Genomic DNA, 13,424 nt, shown 5'->3' with positions numbered 1-13,424 from the left:
AGAGCTAATCCGTTAGACCTCCAAATTCTCAGTTCGTTGATGCATAACTAAAAAAGCATAATTAAAAAATGATAAGAGTAGCAATAGAAGTAGTAGAGAGTGTCAACCAATGTTTAGAATTTTTTAAAATTCTAAAAAATCTTAACTGAAGTAGCTTTCCTTTTTATTGTTACTCCATTGGCACTCCATCTATGAGAATTGGTTGTAATGCCACGCTCTGCTTCATTTGCACGAGTATCAATCATCCGAACATCTCTGGCAACTTCTTGAGCAATGATACCAGCCACAGCAACAAGAGAATCAATAAGAGTAGATTTCCCTGCAAGCACCAGAAACAGAATCAAATCAACCAAAATATTTAGAGTTTGGGAGAAAATTTAATAAATATACTTGTCTAAGAAACTAACCTTTAGTTTTTTAATAACAACACTAATGCAATGTAGATATGAACAAGTGATTGAAACAAAAGATAATGATATAAATAGATCAGAAATACTATTTATCAAAATGAGAAATGTCTCACATTTATATGAAAGTTAGAACTTGGAATGTCAACTAATACCCCAACAAGAACCAAACCAAATTATCCTAGTTCAGGTATTCCTTGACACTAATTATCCCAATTCCAGGTTTATCTTTTCCAGTACAACGATCATGACACATAAGAACCAAAACCATCTTATGCATTTCAGGACACATAGATACTCAAATTCAGAACCAATACACCGGCATTCCTAGTTGAGACTAAGGACCATCCGTATCATGAACTACACTGAAGGAGATCATGTAGGTTGACCCAAAACAAAGATGGTAGCTGAAAAAATCAAGATAACATATATGATCAACTACAACATGCAAGGTCTCCAACAGAGGATAAAAATAGATAACCAGGCATGTATCCCAAGAAGAAGATATTCTTCTCATCACTATGTGAAAAAAGCCCATATTTGACGGTCTTAGCCCGTCAAATTTTGAAAAATTTGACGGACCCTCCCATCAAATATGCCCGTCAAATATTCTCTTGTAGAATTATTTTTTTACGGCCCTGGACTATCAAATTATTGGAGAATGGGCTTAAAAAAAACAAAAAAAATCCATAGAGTATGACCGTCGAATTTGGAGGTTTAACAAACAATCTAATTCACCAATCACAATGAACGAAATAATAAAAAAAAAATCAGAAAAATAAAAAACAAAAGAAAAATCATAGAACAAGAATATGATGGGCATCCATATTATTGAAGAACAAAGAAGAGAAAACTGAATCAATATTCATGAATTAATATTTTGAAATTGAAATAGACCCAGCTTTACATTAAATCGAAGAAAAAAGAAGAGATAACTGAAGAACAAAATCTCGAAAATCTGAGTAAGAGGAGAAAATAGATTCGGTGGCCCAATTTCCTTCACTAACATGCACTTGTTGATTGCTTCTTTGTAGCAATGACCTTCTTCGCAGCCTCTTTTAGAGCATCCATTGCCACATTATAAACATGTACAGATTTTACCCCTTCATCCATTTCTTAACCAACACCTGTATGATGGTAGATGCATTCACATGCCCATCAAAAAACGAGTTTACGCTATCAATCCCTTGGGTTATAGACATTTATCCCATGTGGAGTGAGTGAGGCAAAGGCATAAGATGTGATAAATTGTATAAATAGACATGCAAAAATAAAGTGAAAATCTACGTGCTTACAGGACATCCGATCCGTCCATCAGGCAAAAGCATTAGCATCATCGCCATGCCAGCAGGAGTGGGCCCCCTACCATATAGCAGTGGCTACAAATAAACATAATTCAAGATCAGAAATGTAAAAAACACATAATAGTACTCCACTTGGCTGTGTCCCAAGTGGAATCACAAGTTACTATTTATTTACATTCAAACAGAAACTGTGCTACAACTTTTTGTTAATGAGCTAAAAAAAATCACCTGAGCAAAGCTTGCACCACCATACCCTGCACCCATACCACCATAGGCACCACCTGCCAACCCATACCCCATTCGAGGTGAATAGCTTGGAAGCAAAGAAGGCTTGTGCGAATTGAGTCCTCCATCAAATTTCCGGTCGGCTTGTGGCTTTGCAAGAGAACACTCGAGAAGTTGCCCTGGCAATGAGAATAAAACCCAACCAACTTCATCTATCAGTCACTTAAAAAATAGAATTTAAAAAAAAACAATGTAAGATCCATTAAATAATAATCACCATCTACTTTATATTTCTCAGTGTTTTTGAGTGCTTTCATGGCACTACACCTCTCAGCAAAGAGCACAAAACCAAATCGGTTATTTTCCTGTCCAGACTTTGTAGGTGGCAACACCACTTTTGTTCTCTCTCCATGATGTTCAAATAATTCTCTTAACGTATCCTGAGTAATTTTTTCTAGTAAATTCTTCACATAGACTGCCTTTACCTGTATAAGAAAACAAAATAGTCAACCAACTTAATCTCACATCATTCGAGTAAAAAAAATCTGGAACGTAGAAGAGGTTAGACTTGCAGCCCTGCCGTATCCTTGATAATTATTTTCTGGAACTTTGAAAAAAAATACTGCAAGTGGTCTTATGAAGTCAACAAAGTAGAACATATTACAAGTTGCTGCTAATGGAGAAGCTGCTACTCCGAATAGTATTTCATTCAGATTACAAGGTTTCATACATCATGGAGGGATATTCAACCACAAATTAAATCTTACATTTATTTTGGATCATCATTCTTGTGCCAGAAGACAATATTATTAAAACCATTTCTTTCAACAACAACAAAACAAAAAAAAAAAACACCAAAAACCAAAAATAAATTAATTATAATAATAATAACAATCATTGTTTTCTAGCGCAAAAATGTTCCAAGCATATCCTTACATTTTCTACAGACAAAAATCTTATATTTTTGTCTCTTACATTCTAATTTGGAGTAGGGCTTAGACCCATAAGTTCAGTTGGTTTGACATCTTGAAACCAACTTTGAGGTCGTGGGTTGAAGTCCAACTTACCCAACTAAAAGAAAATAAAAAATAAAAATTTGAGGCAATTCTGAATCAAAACTGTAGACGATTTACAGAATACCACACAGGTGAGGTCTGGAGCAGAACTGCCTCCCATTAGCTTCCACTATTGCCATTACACCAGCTGTCAAACCAGCCCATAGTATGGAAGACATAAAGTGTTGTGCATTTCGTCCCACTAAAATATAAACCATGGATTGAATGTAAGACACTATCAATTACCTATAGTAATAATCGTCACAAAGCCTTATCCCAAGAATTTTGCAACAATGACTCTGCAATTGCAACTAGATTTAGTGTGCAACGAAAAAAACCAACTAGAACTGAAAATTGAGAGATGTAATGGAGACGCTTTAGAATGTCAAAAGTTTATGGAAAGCTTAATCCAGAAGTTAGCAGGCAAGGTATTGAATCAACAAATAATGTTGAGAGAGCAAGAAAGGTAGATGCAATGGAAGGATATAAGGATTGAAGCAGGGAGAGCATCAAAGAGGGATCACGAGGTGCTATTCTTATTGCCCAATTTGTGATGGTGAATATTCTAGTTCATGATCACCTTCTTTTTGCCATTTTACATTACTAGATAAGGTTTTGTAAATTTTATAATTTGCATGCACATGTTTTAGTAAACATGGTAGCATACTAAAGTTTCAGGAAACATGGTTTACTTTAGACATCGGTTTTGTAAAAACAATGTCTAAGATTTTATATTTTTTAGAAAAAGATACTATTTGTCTTCACCTACGCCTAAAATAGACTAGTTTTCAATAATTTTCTGTTTTTCTCCACCCACCCCACACTCACTCACCACCTTACTAGAATAGATCTTCCAATCTATTCATACTAAACAAATTAAATGAATGAAAAAAATCTAGCAATGGGGAATCAACCCCAAAAATTCAAAAATTTTAGTATGTTAGCATATAAAAAATCATACCTTGCATATTTATACTACCCATCTCTTCTGTTTATATCCGCTACCAATGCTAGGGTCTTATGCTGTCAAGGAGCTTTATCATCCTTATCTACAGCTCGTGGATCCGCTCCCCTGTCACCAAAGCCAGTTTTGAGTCATGAAATAATGCCACAAAAGGCTAAAGAACATTTTGGACACATTCTCTAATGACTATATGCCAAAATAAGACAATAATTTTTCTGCTTCTGATGAGAATACAATTGTGCAATGGTATTTGGCCTCTTGAATCAGGAGCATTAATGTTAGCAAAATTAAATTAAAACAAGTAAATGATAACCAAATTAAGATTTTAAATTAATAATGTTCAAATGGGTGCTCTATAAAGCAAGATGTGATAGTTTATATTGGACAAAATATTTGAAATAATGGGAGGATACTTTAAGTTCAAGTTGATATCCCCTTTAGTGTACCATTGACGCTCAAACTCAAATGGCCCTTAATCAAACCATGATTTATTTAGGTTAAAATAAAACGTATCAGATTATAATATACAACAACAATACTAAAAATATTGTTCCTTGAGAAAAAAATCAAGGGCTCCCTCAGCATTCAAACAGTAGGACATCTAGACAGACATGGTAAACCCATCAACGCCACGAGCCATCTAATATGCATGTCTAAAAGGTTGGGTTCTGGGTTATGGATCATGGGTTCTCGCAAACCAAAATAAACAAATGTTCGGGCATATTAACATACCAGCCATAGACATTTTTAACAAAACTTACCATTTCACGTACACAGCTGTCATAGGCACTGCACACAAGACTCCCATCTGAGCCATAATAAGAAGCCACAAATGTAAGGAAAATTCAACATCACCACAAATTAAACTAAAACTAACACCATTGAGTACTACTATACAGGACAAGGCAAGTAACAACTACATTGCCCTACCTGAACTATGCCATTTGAGAAACAACAACAAATAAGGGAGGTATGCCTATGAGACAAAAAGAAAAAAAAAAAAAAAGGAAAGAGAGAGAGAGAGAGAGATCAAATATGATTATATTTACCTGACAGAAAATGAGCCAATATGAGTAGCTTCTCTAATGGTAAGAAATGGAGTAGAGATAGATGGAACATCAGCCACTAACCTTCCTTAGTTGTTTCTTCTCATTGTTGTTCTCAACACCTTTAGACTTCGCCGATTCCAACAATCTTGAACATCAATCCAAGATTAGAGATGAAAGACAACCCCACAGGAAAGATACACAAACATGAGAAATGAAAAAAGTTTAATCACCATCGTCAAAGCATGCCAAGTGTAATAAGATACCTAAGACTTTCCATAAGAGGATCAAACAAAATATTCCTAAAAGAAGTAAAAATGAAGACAAAAGTAGTCCATCTAACCTGGAAGACAAGTGGTTTATCCAAATCCATAGTAAAGCCGTGTGCAACCATCTTAGAGCTTCTTTTATGTTGGTGGAGGTAAATTTTAAATGATAAGTAGGTTAGACAAAGAAATAAAAATTATACTAAAAAAAACAGACTATGGAAAAAAAATAAAAATTAAAACTAAAAGGCAAAATTAACTTCATTGGATTGACTCATAAATATGTAAAGAACTGGAATTGTAGTTTAATTATGATTCAGAGAGGGGACATGATAGAATTGTTCATCTGTTCGAAATATCTAAATGTTGATTGTCGGGATCATTTGAAGATTCCAAAGAATGACATATTAAAGAGATGTGTTTAGCAATTCAATAGGATGATTCCAGGGACTGCTATAGTAATTATGTAGGTTCAAGTTCATCAAAAAACAATAGTGGAAACTCTAGTAATTTTTCTAGTTTTAGTTATAAAAAAAACTTGTTTTTAGATGTGTCCTATCTCGAGTGTTACTAGAAAGTTAGTGGCCGCAATAGATGACATTAATAGAGGGAAAGTCAATTGAGATGTTTTGATCATGTGTAATGAAGAACTGTAACATCCACAATTAGATTTAATGTACAAGCTGTAAGGTCTAATTGAAAATGACCTAAATATAAATTATTTTAAGATATGAATGACAAGTGCATCAAGGACGATAACCCAATCATGGTTGTTGATAGCTATAAACAACCATAGGTGCTGTACCTATTCTTAACCCAATCAAGGATAACTCAAATTTCTCAATATTATCATTGAGAACATTAATTCTGCCAATTCAGCAAGCATGCCTTCACTTATGTATATGCGCGTGGGTTTAATTAAATATGTTTATTTTAAATATAAATTGTTGCATTTTGTTTTTACGTTCAGGTTGTTGAGCTTTTAAATATATACATCTACAAAACCCAAATACTCCATATCTAGCATCCTCTTAGCCCTCTACTCCTCATCTCTCTCTATCTCCTGACTCATCCTTTGCCCCTCATGTTCTGAAATTGATGACAAATCTTTACAAATTTTGGAAACAATTTGGATGCCCACTTATGTTCTCAAACTAATAACAGGCCCAATTAGACCATGGTCTTCGATTATAGAGACTACCAAAAAAGATTGAAATGCCCTCACTTTCAATCTCTTGCTAAGAACCTAATTTCTTTTCCCAATAACCTTCTTCAACAATGGGTTATTGTGTTATCTTCTCAATCAATGGGGTGAAAATAGGTAAGGAATCTTCCATCATGGCATTCTTGAGGTCTTCAAATGCCTCTTTGGCACTGGTCTGACTAGGACCATGCAATGTCTTTTTTCATCAATAAGAGGATGTACATTAAAGCAAGGTTTAAAGACAAGGCATTCTTTGGGAATGAGCAAGTCCTTAGAGCAAGCCATAGAATTCAGAAATCATTTTTGTTCTCATAATAAAAAAAAGAACATAATACTATTGGCTAAATAAAAATTTAAATTGTAGTATTACTTGCTTTCTTATCAAACCAAGCAACTATATATTGATGTATGAATACAAAAATGTAAAGCTAAAGCGAATAATGGACTAACAAATAACTATTGAGTATAAAATATAATAAAAATAAAATAACAAATAGCAAAGAAATTTAGACGTGTCCATAGAAACTTGACATTTTGTGCAATCATATTTTATTTATTCCTGAAGACTAATTAGCTCACTAAACTAATTTCTAAGTTAAGAGTACAAATATAACTAGAGAAGTATTAAATAACCAACCTTCTCTGACACAGCAAATGCAGCCTGCACAGGAGTCATCCCTTGAAATGGAAGTAGAGCTGTTGTGAGCTCCCAAAGCACAATCCCAAAGCTATACACATCGACTTTCCTTGTATAATCAGGAATTCAAGAATCAGAGAGTGCAAAATTGGCTAAGATACTCAAAAGCAACATTGATGAATATCTTTAGTCCAGTTAATGAAGACTTTTAGCTAAATAATTTTACTAATGAACAATAACTTCTGACTAGGCAATACTCATGGTTCACAACGTTACATCAACTCAAGGAAATCTGTGCCATACTAATGAACCAAGAAACAAAGAAAAATGGGTTAAGGCTCTCAATCAACATAGCCGTAGAAAAATGAATCCCTATAAGTACTGATCTGTAGGAAATCTTTTTTTTTTCCCCCTCAAATCCCAACCGTCGTGTTGATAGAGAGCCTCAACCATGAACAGAAATTTGATTCTGCCAACCACACCCTCACCCACCTTTGAGGAGCATAATGCTTGTTGGAAACCTAGTATATAGAAATCTCTTTGATGAAATATATTCCAATCAACAAAAATAAAATAAAATAAAATATTTTAAAGTTATTAATCAGGCTAATATTTTGTTTAAAGTTCAAGCTACCAAACATCACATCCTCATTGGGTTCCCCCATTCATATGGAAAGATAAAATACATAATCAAGCAAGAAGTAGAAAACAAAAAAGTTACTAATCAGGCTAATATTTTGTTTAAAGTTCAAGCTACCAAACATCACATCCTCATTGGGTTCCCCCATTAATATGGAAAGATAAAATACATAATCAAGCAAGAAGTAGAAAACAAAAAAGTTACTAATTAGGCTAATATTTTGTTTAAAGTTCAAGCTACCAAACATCACATCCTCATTGGGTTCCCCCATTCATATGGAAAGATAAAATACATAATCATGCAAGAAGTAGAAAACAAAAGAAACAAAAACAAAAGTAAAGAGAAAACATGAAACAAATATCTAGTCTCGGTGAGTAGATCAAGGTATTACTGAAACCCAACTTTGTAAATAAATCTGTTTTTGTCTATAATAACTCTTTATTGATTGTAGCTGGAGAATCAGATTAAGCAGATTGTTGAAGCTGGTGGGTCAGCTCCAAAGGATGAATAGAAGTTGTAGTTGTGGTGGTAGAAGGCAATCTAATAAAGTTTAAAATAAGCGAGTGAGATGCAGAATATGCAATGAGATCAGAGGAAATGAAAGTTGTTATTTGTTCTATAATTAATTGTTTCTGTTATTTTAAAATTTATCTAAATGTTGAGTTGGTATGGTATATTTAAAGAAATAATATGAGTTCTAGCTCTTTTGCCACCATACTTCCCTCGATTTTCTAATGTGGGTCTCACGTGAAATCGAATGTTTTTCACTTTTTTCAGAGAGAATCCACACTCCATTAGGGAGAGAAAAAAGAGACCTCATTTTAGACTGGACCTACTCGTAGGTTTATCTCAAAACTAATACATTATTATTATTGTTATTACTATTACAATGAGAACATATATATAATTAATTTTTCTGTACGAATCAACACATGAGATGTCATATCTGTCTCTCTATATATCAAAGGGCCCAATACTATGACAGAATAAAGGAAAGAAAAGCAAAACCCAAATCTATGAATATGAATGTCTACAATTCTAAGATTGATCTAAAATGAATGGCTAAAATGCTTTGGCTGTGGGGTATAAGATAATCCTTCATAGATCTTTTTTTTTTTTTGGGATACACAAGAAAAAAGATATACTGTTCTATGACATTGCTATATCAGTCACGTGTGATTTATCACGTGCATTCATCATTATTCATAAAAATTAGGTGAGCATCTCTAGCTACAGCCACTAGTTGCCTAATAGAAATTGGGTGAGCATATGTAGCTGCAACCACCAGTGGCCTCTGAACATGATCTCTAATAATTAATGGCACCATACCGCCAATGCAACTACACATTGTGGTCAAGGCATGGGACTCAATGAATAAAATCAACGATCCAATATGATCCACACACTTTATAAAATGAGTCAATCCATAATTAGGAATATTTAAACCTACTAAAATGTGGTGGACTAAGAATCAACATAGCTTAGCCATCTCCTGCACAAAAAATGAAGGGTGACACCAAAAATCACTAAAACTAATAAAAGAAATGAAACATGACATACTCTCACCAATTTGTGCAACCTATTGCATAAAAAGGCAAAATTGATGAAAAATTAATCTACTCCCACGATAAGCAAGCGGTTTAGGGTACTAATTGGTATATGAAGGCGGATTTTGAGCCAAGGTCATATGGTACTGAACATGTAGACTTTAATCAAGTTAGTAAGTTGGCACCTTCATTACGACATATTGCTCATAAATCCTTAAGTGAGGATTGATCATTGGGTATCTCGAAAATATCATTAAAAAAAAATAGAGATCAAAAGCTTTTGTACTTATCGAACATAATTGGAACTTTAGTAGCTTCATTTCCATTTGTATAAAGAATCAATTAATTTTTAATTAAAGAACTACTGTCAGATTATATATTTTCTTATAGCACACCAATTATTTTTGCATGCCAACCTTTTATTATCACACACCATATATGGGTTTTAGATGAGAAAAATCAAGAATTTTCAAGACATTTAGGTCATTTAAATTAGTCTCTTAGAGAAGACCAAGTTGAAGGGATATGTTTCCCCTTGTAATGGTCATTGTTTCAATTCCTCCCCTCTTTTTAATTTTATTATGTTTCAATTTGTATTGGAATTTTTCAATTCTAAGACAAACAAAATAAATTAGTCTCAATAAATTCTCACAATTTCGTAATTAGTCTCAATAAATTCTCCACATTCAGATATTATCTAGAAGCATCAAATTACATGCTTCAAAATATAGGAATCTATAGGTATCAAGATTGATACGAAATACATCGGATAAAAAACCTAAATCTTCAATCCAAATCTAAATATATCGGATTAGAAAGAGTACCTAGCCCGAATTCGCAATGATTCCTGGCTTGTCACGTGAGGTGATGCAGCAGGTGAGAACGAGGATCAGATCTAGATCGAGATCGATCGATCAAATAGTGGGAGATGAGATCTATCGAGGGAGATAGATCGAAAGAGAGATCGATCGAAAAAGAGACTGTGAGAGAGAGATGGAGAGGTCAATCGATCGATGAAGAGGTCGATCAATTGCGAGAGAGAGTGAAAAAGCAAGGTCGATCGATCGAGATATGAACTGTGAGAAAGTGATGGAAACGTTGATCTATCGGGAGAGAGAGAGAGAGAGGGTGAGGTCGACCGAGACAGAGACTGTGAGAGGTCGATCGATCGATCGATAGATGACTGTGGTCGACCGAGACAGAGACTGTGAGACGATGACAGTGGATCGATCGATAGATGACTGTGAGATCGATGACAGTGAGAGAGGCAGAGAGAAAGAGAAAGAGCGGTAAGAGATCGAGATCGATGAAAACGTGGTCCACAGGCCGCGGATTTTGGATTTTTAATTCGACGGGCCAAGCCCAACAAATTTTTTTATATAAATTTGGGATTTTGACGTAGTGCATTCTCCTTTGTTTATAAGTAAATACTATATATATAGATAAAAAAAAGTACTAATGTTTATTAAGATGGTTGTGGTAAGGATGTTTTGAATAAAAAAGTATAAACTTCGAGAAATATAAAGTTGTCCTTACAAGTTAATGGCTCCTGACATTTTATACCAACATTTGTGGTTACACCACATGCTCTTTGTAGATCCTTTGATATTAGCAGATGTTCGGGTGCTATCCTACACAAGGGCAAATAAAGAGACTCGCATTAACTTCTATAGAAAACTAAGAGACTAGCATTACCCTTTAAAAAGTATGGCCTCTTAGAAGCTTTTAAGCTCCAAGGCTATAACAATGACCCGACTAGAAATAAATCATTTACATCAGGATTAAAAGAGAACATGTAGCACATGTTTCAATAGTTTGATACTATTATGAGATGAAATGTGTGTGTGTGTGTGCAAATTGTATTCTCTTTCTTTGTTTTACAGGAACTTTGTCAACTTATACAACCTTCAAAGTTTCATGGGTTCCCATAGAAGATTTCCCTTTTGTACTCTTTTCTCCACACACGCACAAACAGAAACTAAATTGAGATTAAAGAAATTAATATAGCAAGAGAACCCAAAAAATATTTTTAGTGCACATTAATACCTCATATGTAAATGTCCACAGAGGAATACCAAATGCCCGAACTAATCCAAAGTCCGCAACCTTCAGAGCATTCGTGCAACGATCTATGAGTAAATTCTATGGTTTCAAATCTCGGTGGAGTACTCTATGAGAATTGCAGTAGGACATACCACGAAGAATTTGATGCAGAAACTTCGGCAAAATAGAAGATGAAAATTACCCACTGAAGTTTAGTTGTGATTGATTACCGTCTTTTACCTATCCAGAATAGTAGAAAAATCAACAAAATGATAAGGAACAACCTAATTTTTAGAAAGTCGACCACAAAATATATTAGCCCAGTATAAAACAAGCAAGTGTAACAAATAAAAAGTGGAGATTGTAACTACAAGGAAGAATATTTGAGGAGAACTTATCTCAAGACTCTCAAAATGGTAGCTCAACTCCCAAACCTATTTGAGTTTAAAGCTTACAAGGTTGAAATCTTTTAATACAAAACGCATGAATCTCCAATGTGGGAACTTTTATTAAACATGGTTCCTTAGCAAGCTCCGGACAAGAATCCATGTGCTTAATCAAATCCTATGATCTGCTGATAAATAATATACAACACCTTCAACAGATTCAAGTATGCAATGCGAGTCACCGACAAATGCCATAGTTATAACCCATCCATCTATTATCACAAAGGTGACCATACATAGACTACGCCAAAATATTTACATTCTTTTAGGGTTACATGAGACACAACTCTTTACATGCATTTTTAGACCAAATTATGAACAAATGAAGATTTTCCATTATGGGATCCCACAAGCATAAACCATCGATGGAAGATAAATGGTTACTATGATTAAAAAGAAATCCAAGTGATTAGAAAATCAAATTTATTAAGTTTGGATCCAAACTATATCTTGTTCTTCCATTTTTCTAGAACATGGGACTCTTACTAAATGAAATAGGACAATGATAACATACTAAACACAAAATGGAACATGGGGAGGAGATGAAGTTACCAACAAACCCCATTTCTATATGATGTTGAGCCCTTGATATTCACTCTTTGGGACCAACTTTTTCCTCAAGCTGCTTTTATAGAGATGGGAGAGATCTATGTAACTAAAGAGAACATTAACAACTAGCAAGACTAATCTATCACAAAAATAAATAAATATAATATAAAATAGAACAAGAGCAAATGCAAACAGAATATAAGGCTACACCTTCTTGGAAAATTTTATGCATTATGGGTTAGATCAGGGGAGGTAGGATCATGTTAGATAGTTGCCAGAGAAAATGTGTACTTGTGCCATGACTGCACATGGTCATGGTTGCCAATGTCTTCCCAACCAGGGAGACACCAACGTACTTGTTCCTTTGCCATTTTCTTGCAAAATTTATCAATTTGTATTGTAAGTTCTCATATCAATAATAACAACCAAAACATATTATCTCATCTGCTTCAGAGAAAACCATCTGCTCCATAGAAATTACATAGTTCTAAGGAATGCAAAATCACCCATGATTTCTACTCAAAAACAGTCCAACGGAATAAAATGTTATGAAATGACGTTTATTATTGGGTTTCGGTAAAGCTGAACCAATGTGATGTTGATTCAGCATAAATAACAAATTGTTAATAAACCCAAAATAACAACACATACATAAATATGCAAAACAAACAAGAGAAATTTGTATTAATCACTTTCTAACAAATTTAACATGAAAGGAAAATTTTGATATAGATCCTAACTACAAAATCAAAATACAATCAGCAATAAAATTTTCTTCAAACCATTTACTTACACAAATTATTGAATTTACCACTAAATTCAACATGAAAGGAAAATTTTGATATAGATCTTATCTACAAAATCAAGTAAAATCGAAATATAATCAGTAATAAAATTTTCTCCAAACCGAAACATCTCATTTATACACATTGCTAGGAAAATGAAATTATCTAAAAAATGAATTGGAGATGATGCACTTTGAGCTGATTCTATGATCAAACCGAGCAAACTAACAGAAACTTTAATCAAATTATCGGATTTCTTGAAGTTTCGATCTCACTGTGATTTCTACAGAATTCTCTAATTACCTG

At 33.9% G+C, this 13,424-nt stretch overlaps 1 protein-coding gene across 2 annotated transcripts in view; it reads right to left on the bottom strand.

Moving 5' to 3' along the window:
- LOC147405535 (heterogeneous nuclear ribonucleoprotein Q-like) overlaps window positions 1-13,424 on the bottom strand; it is a 75,360-nt gene that overhangs the window by 90 nt on the left and 61,846 nt on the right. Inside the window, exons 3-14 of one of the 2 annotated variants that reach the window (XM_086433308.1) lie at window positions 11,491-11,578; window positions 11,342-11,401; window positions 10,832-10,926; window positions 7,109-7,217; window positions 5,345-5,405; window positions 5,086-5,149; window positions 4,717-4,763; window positions 3,953-4,063; window positions 2,214-2,421; window positions 1,940-2,115; window positions 1,703-1,786; window positions 147-319 (exon numbers count right to left, since the gene is read on the bottom strand). In XM_086433308.1, coding sequence (XP_086289434.1) covers window positions 242-319; window positions 1,703-1,786; window positions 1,940-2,115; window positions 2,214-2,253 — 378 coding nt within the window. In that variant the 5' untranslated portion in view covers window positions 2,254-2,421; window positions 3,953-4,063; window positions 4,717-4,763; ... (4 more) ...; window positions 11,342-11,401; window positions 11,491-11,578 and the 3' untranslated portion in view covers window positions 147-241. The remainder of the gene's footprint in view (window positions 1-146; window positions 320-1,702; window positions 1,787-1,939; window positions 2,116-2,213; window positions 2,422-3,952; window positions 4,064-4,716; window positions 4,764-5,085; window positions 5,150-5,344; window positions 5,406-7,108; window positions 7,218-10,831; window positions 10,927-11,341; window positions 11,402-11,490; window positions 11,579-13,424) is intronic. The other variant, XM_086433309.1, reaches the window with a different exon arrangement.

Source organism: Akebia trifoliata, chromosome 3, assembly GCF_017979445.1.
Source record: "Akebia trifoliata isolate Shusen 1 chromosome 3, ASM1797944v1, whole genome shotgun sequence".
NCBI lineage: Eukaryota > Viridiplantae > Streptophyta > Magnoliopsida > Ranunculales > Lardizabalaceae > Akebia > Akebia trifoliata.
Note: the sequence above shows the minus strand (reverse complement) of the source record. Positions and strands in the feature narration are given on the sequence as shown.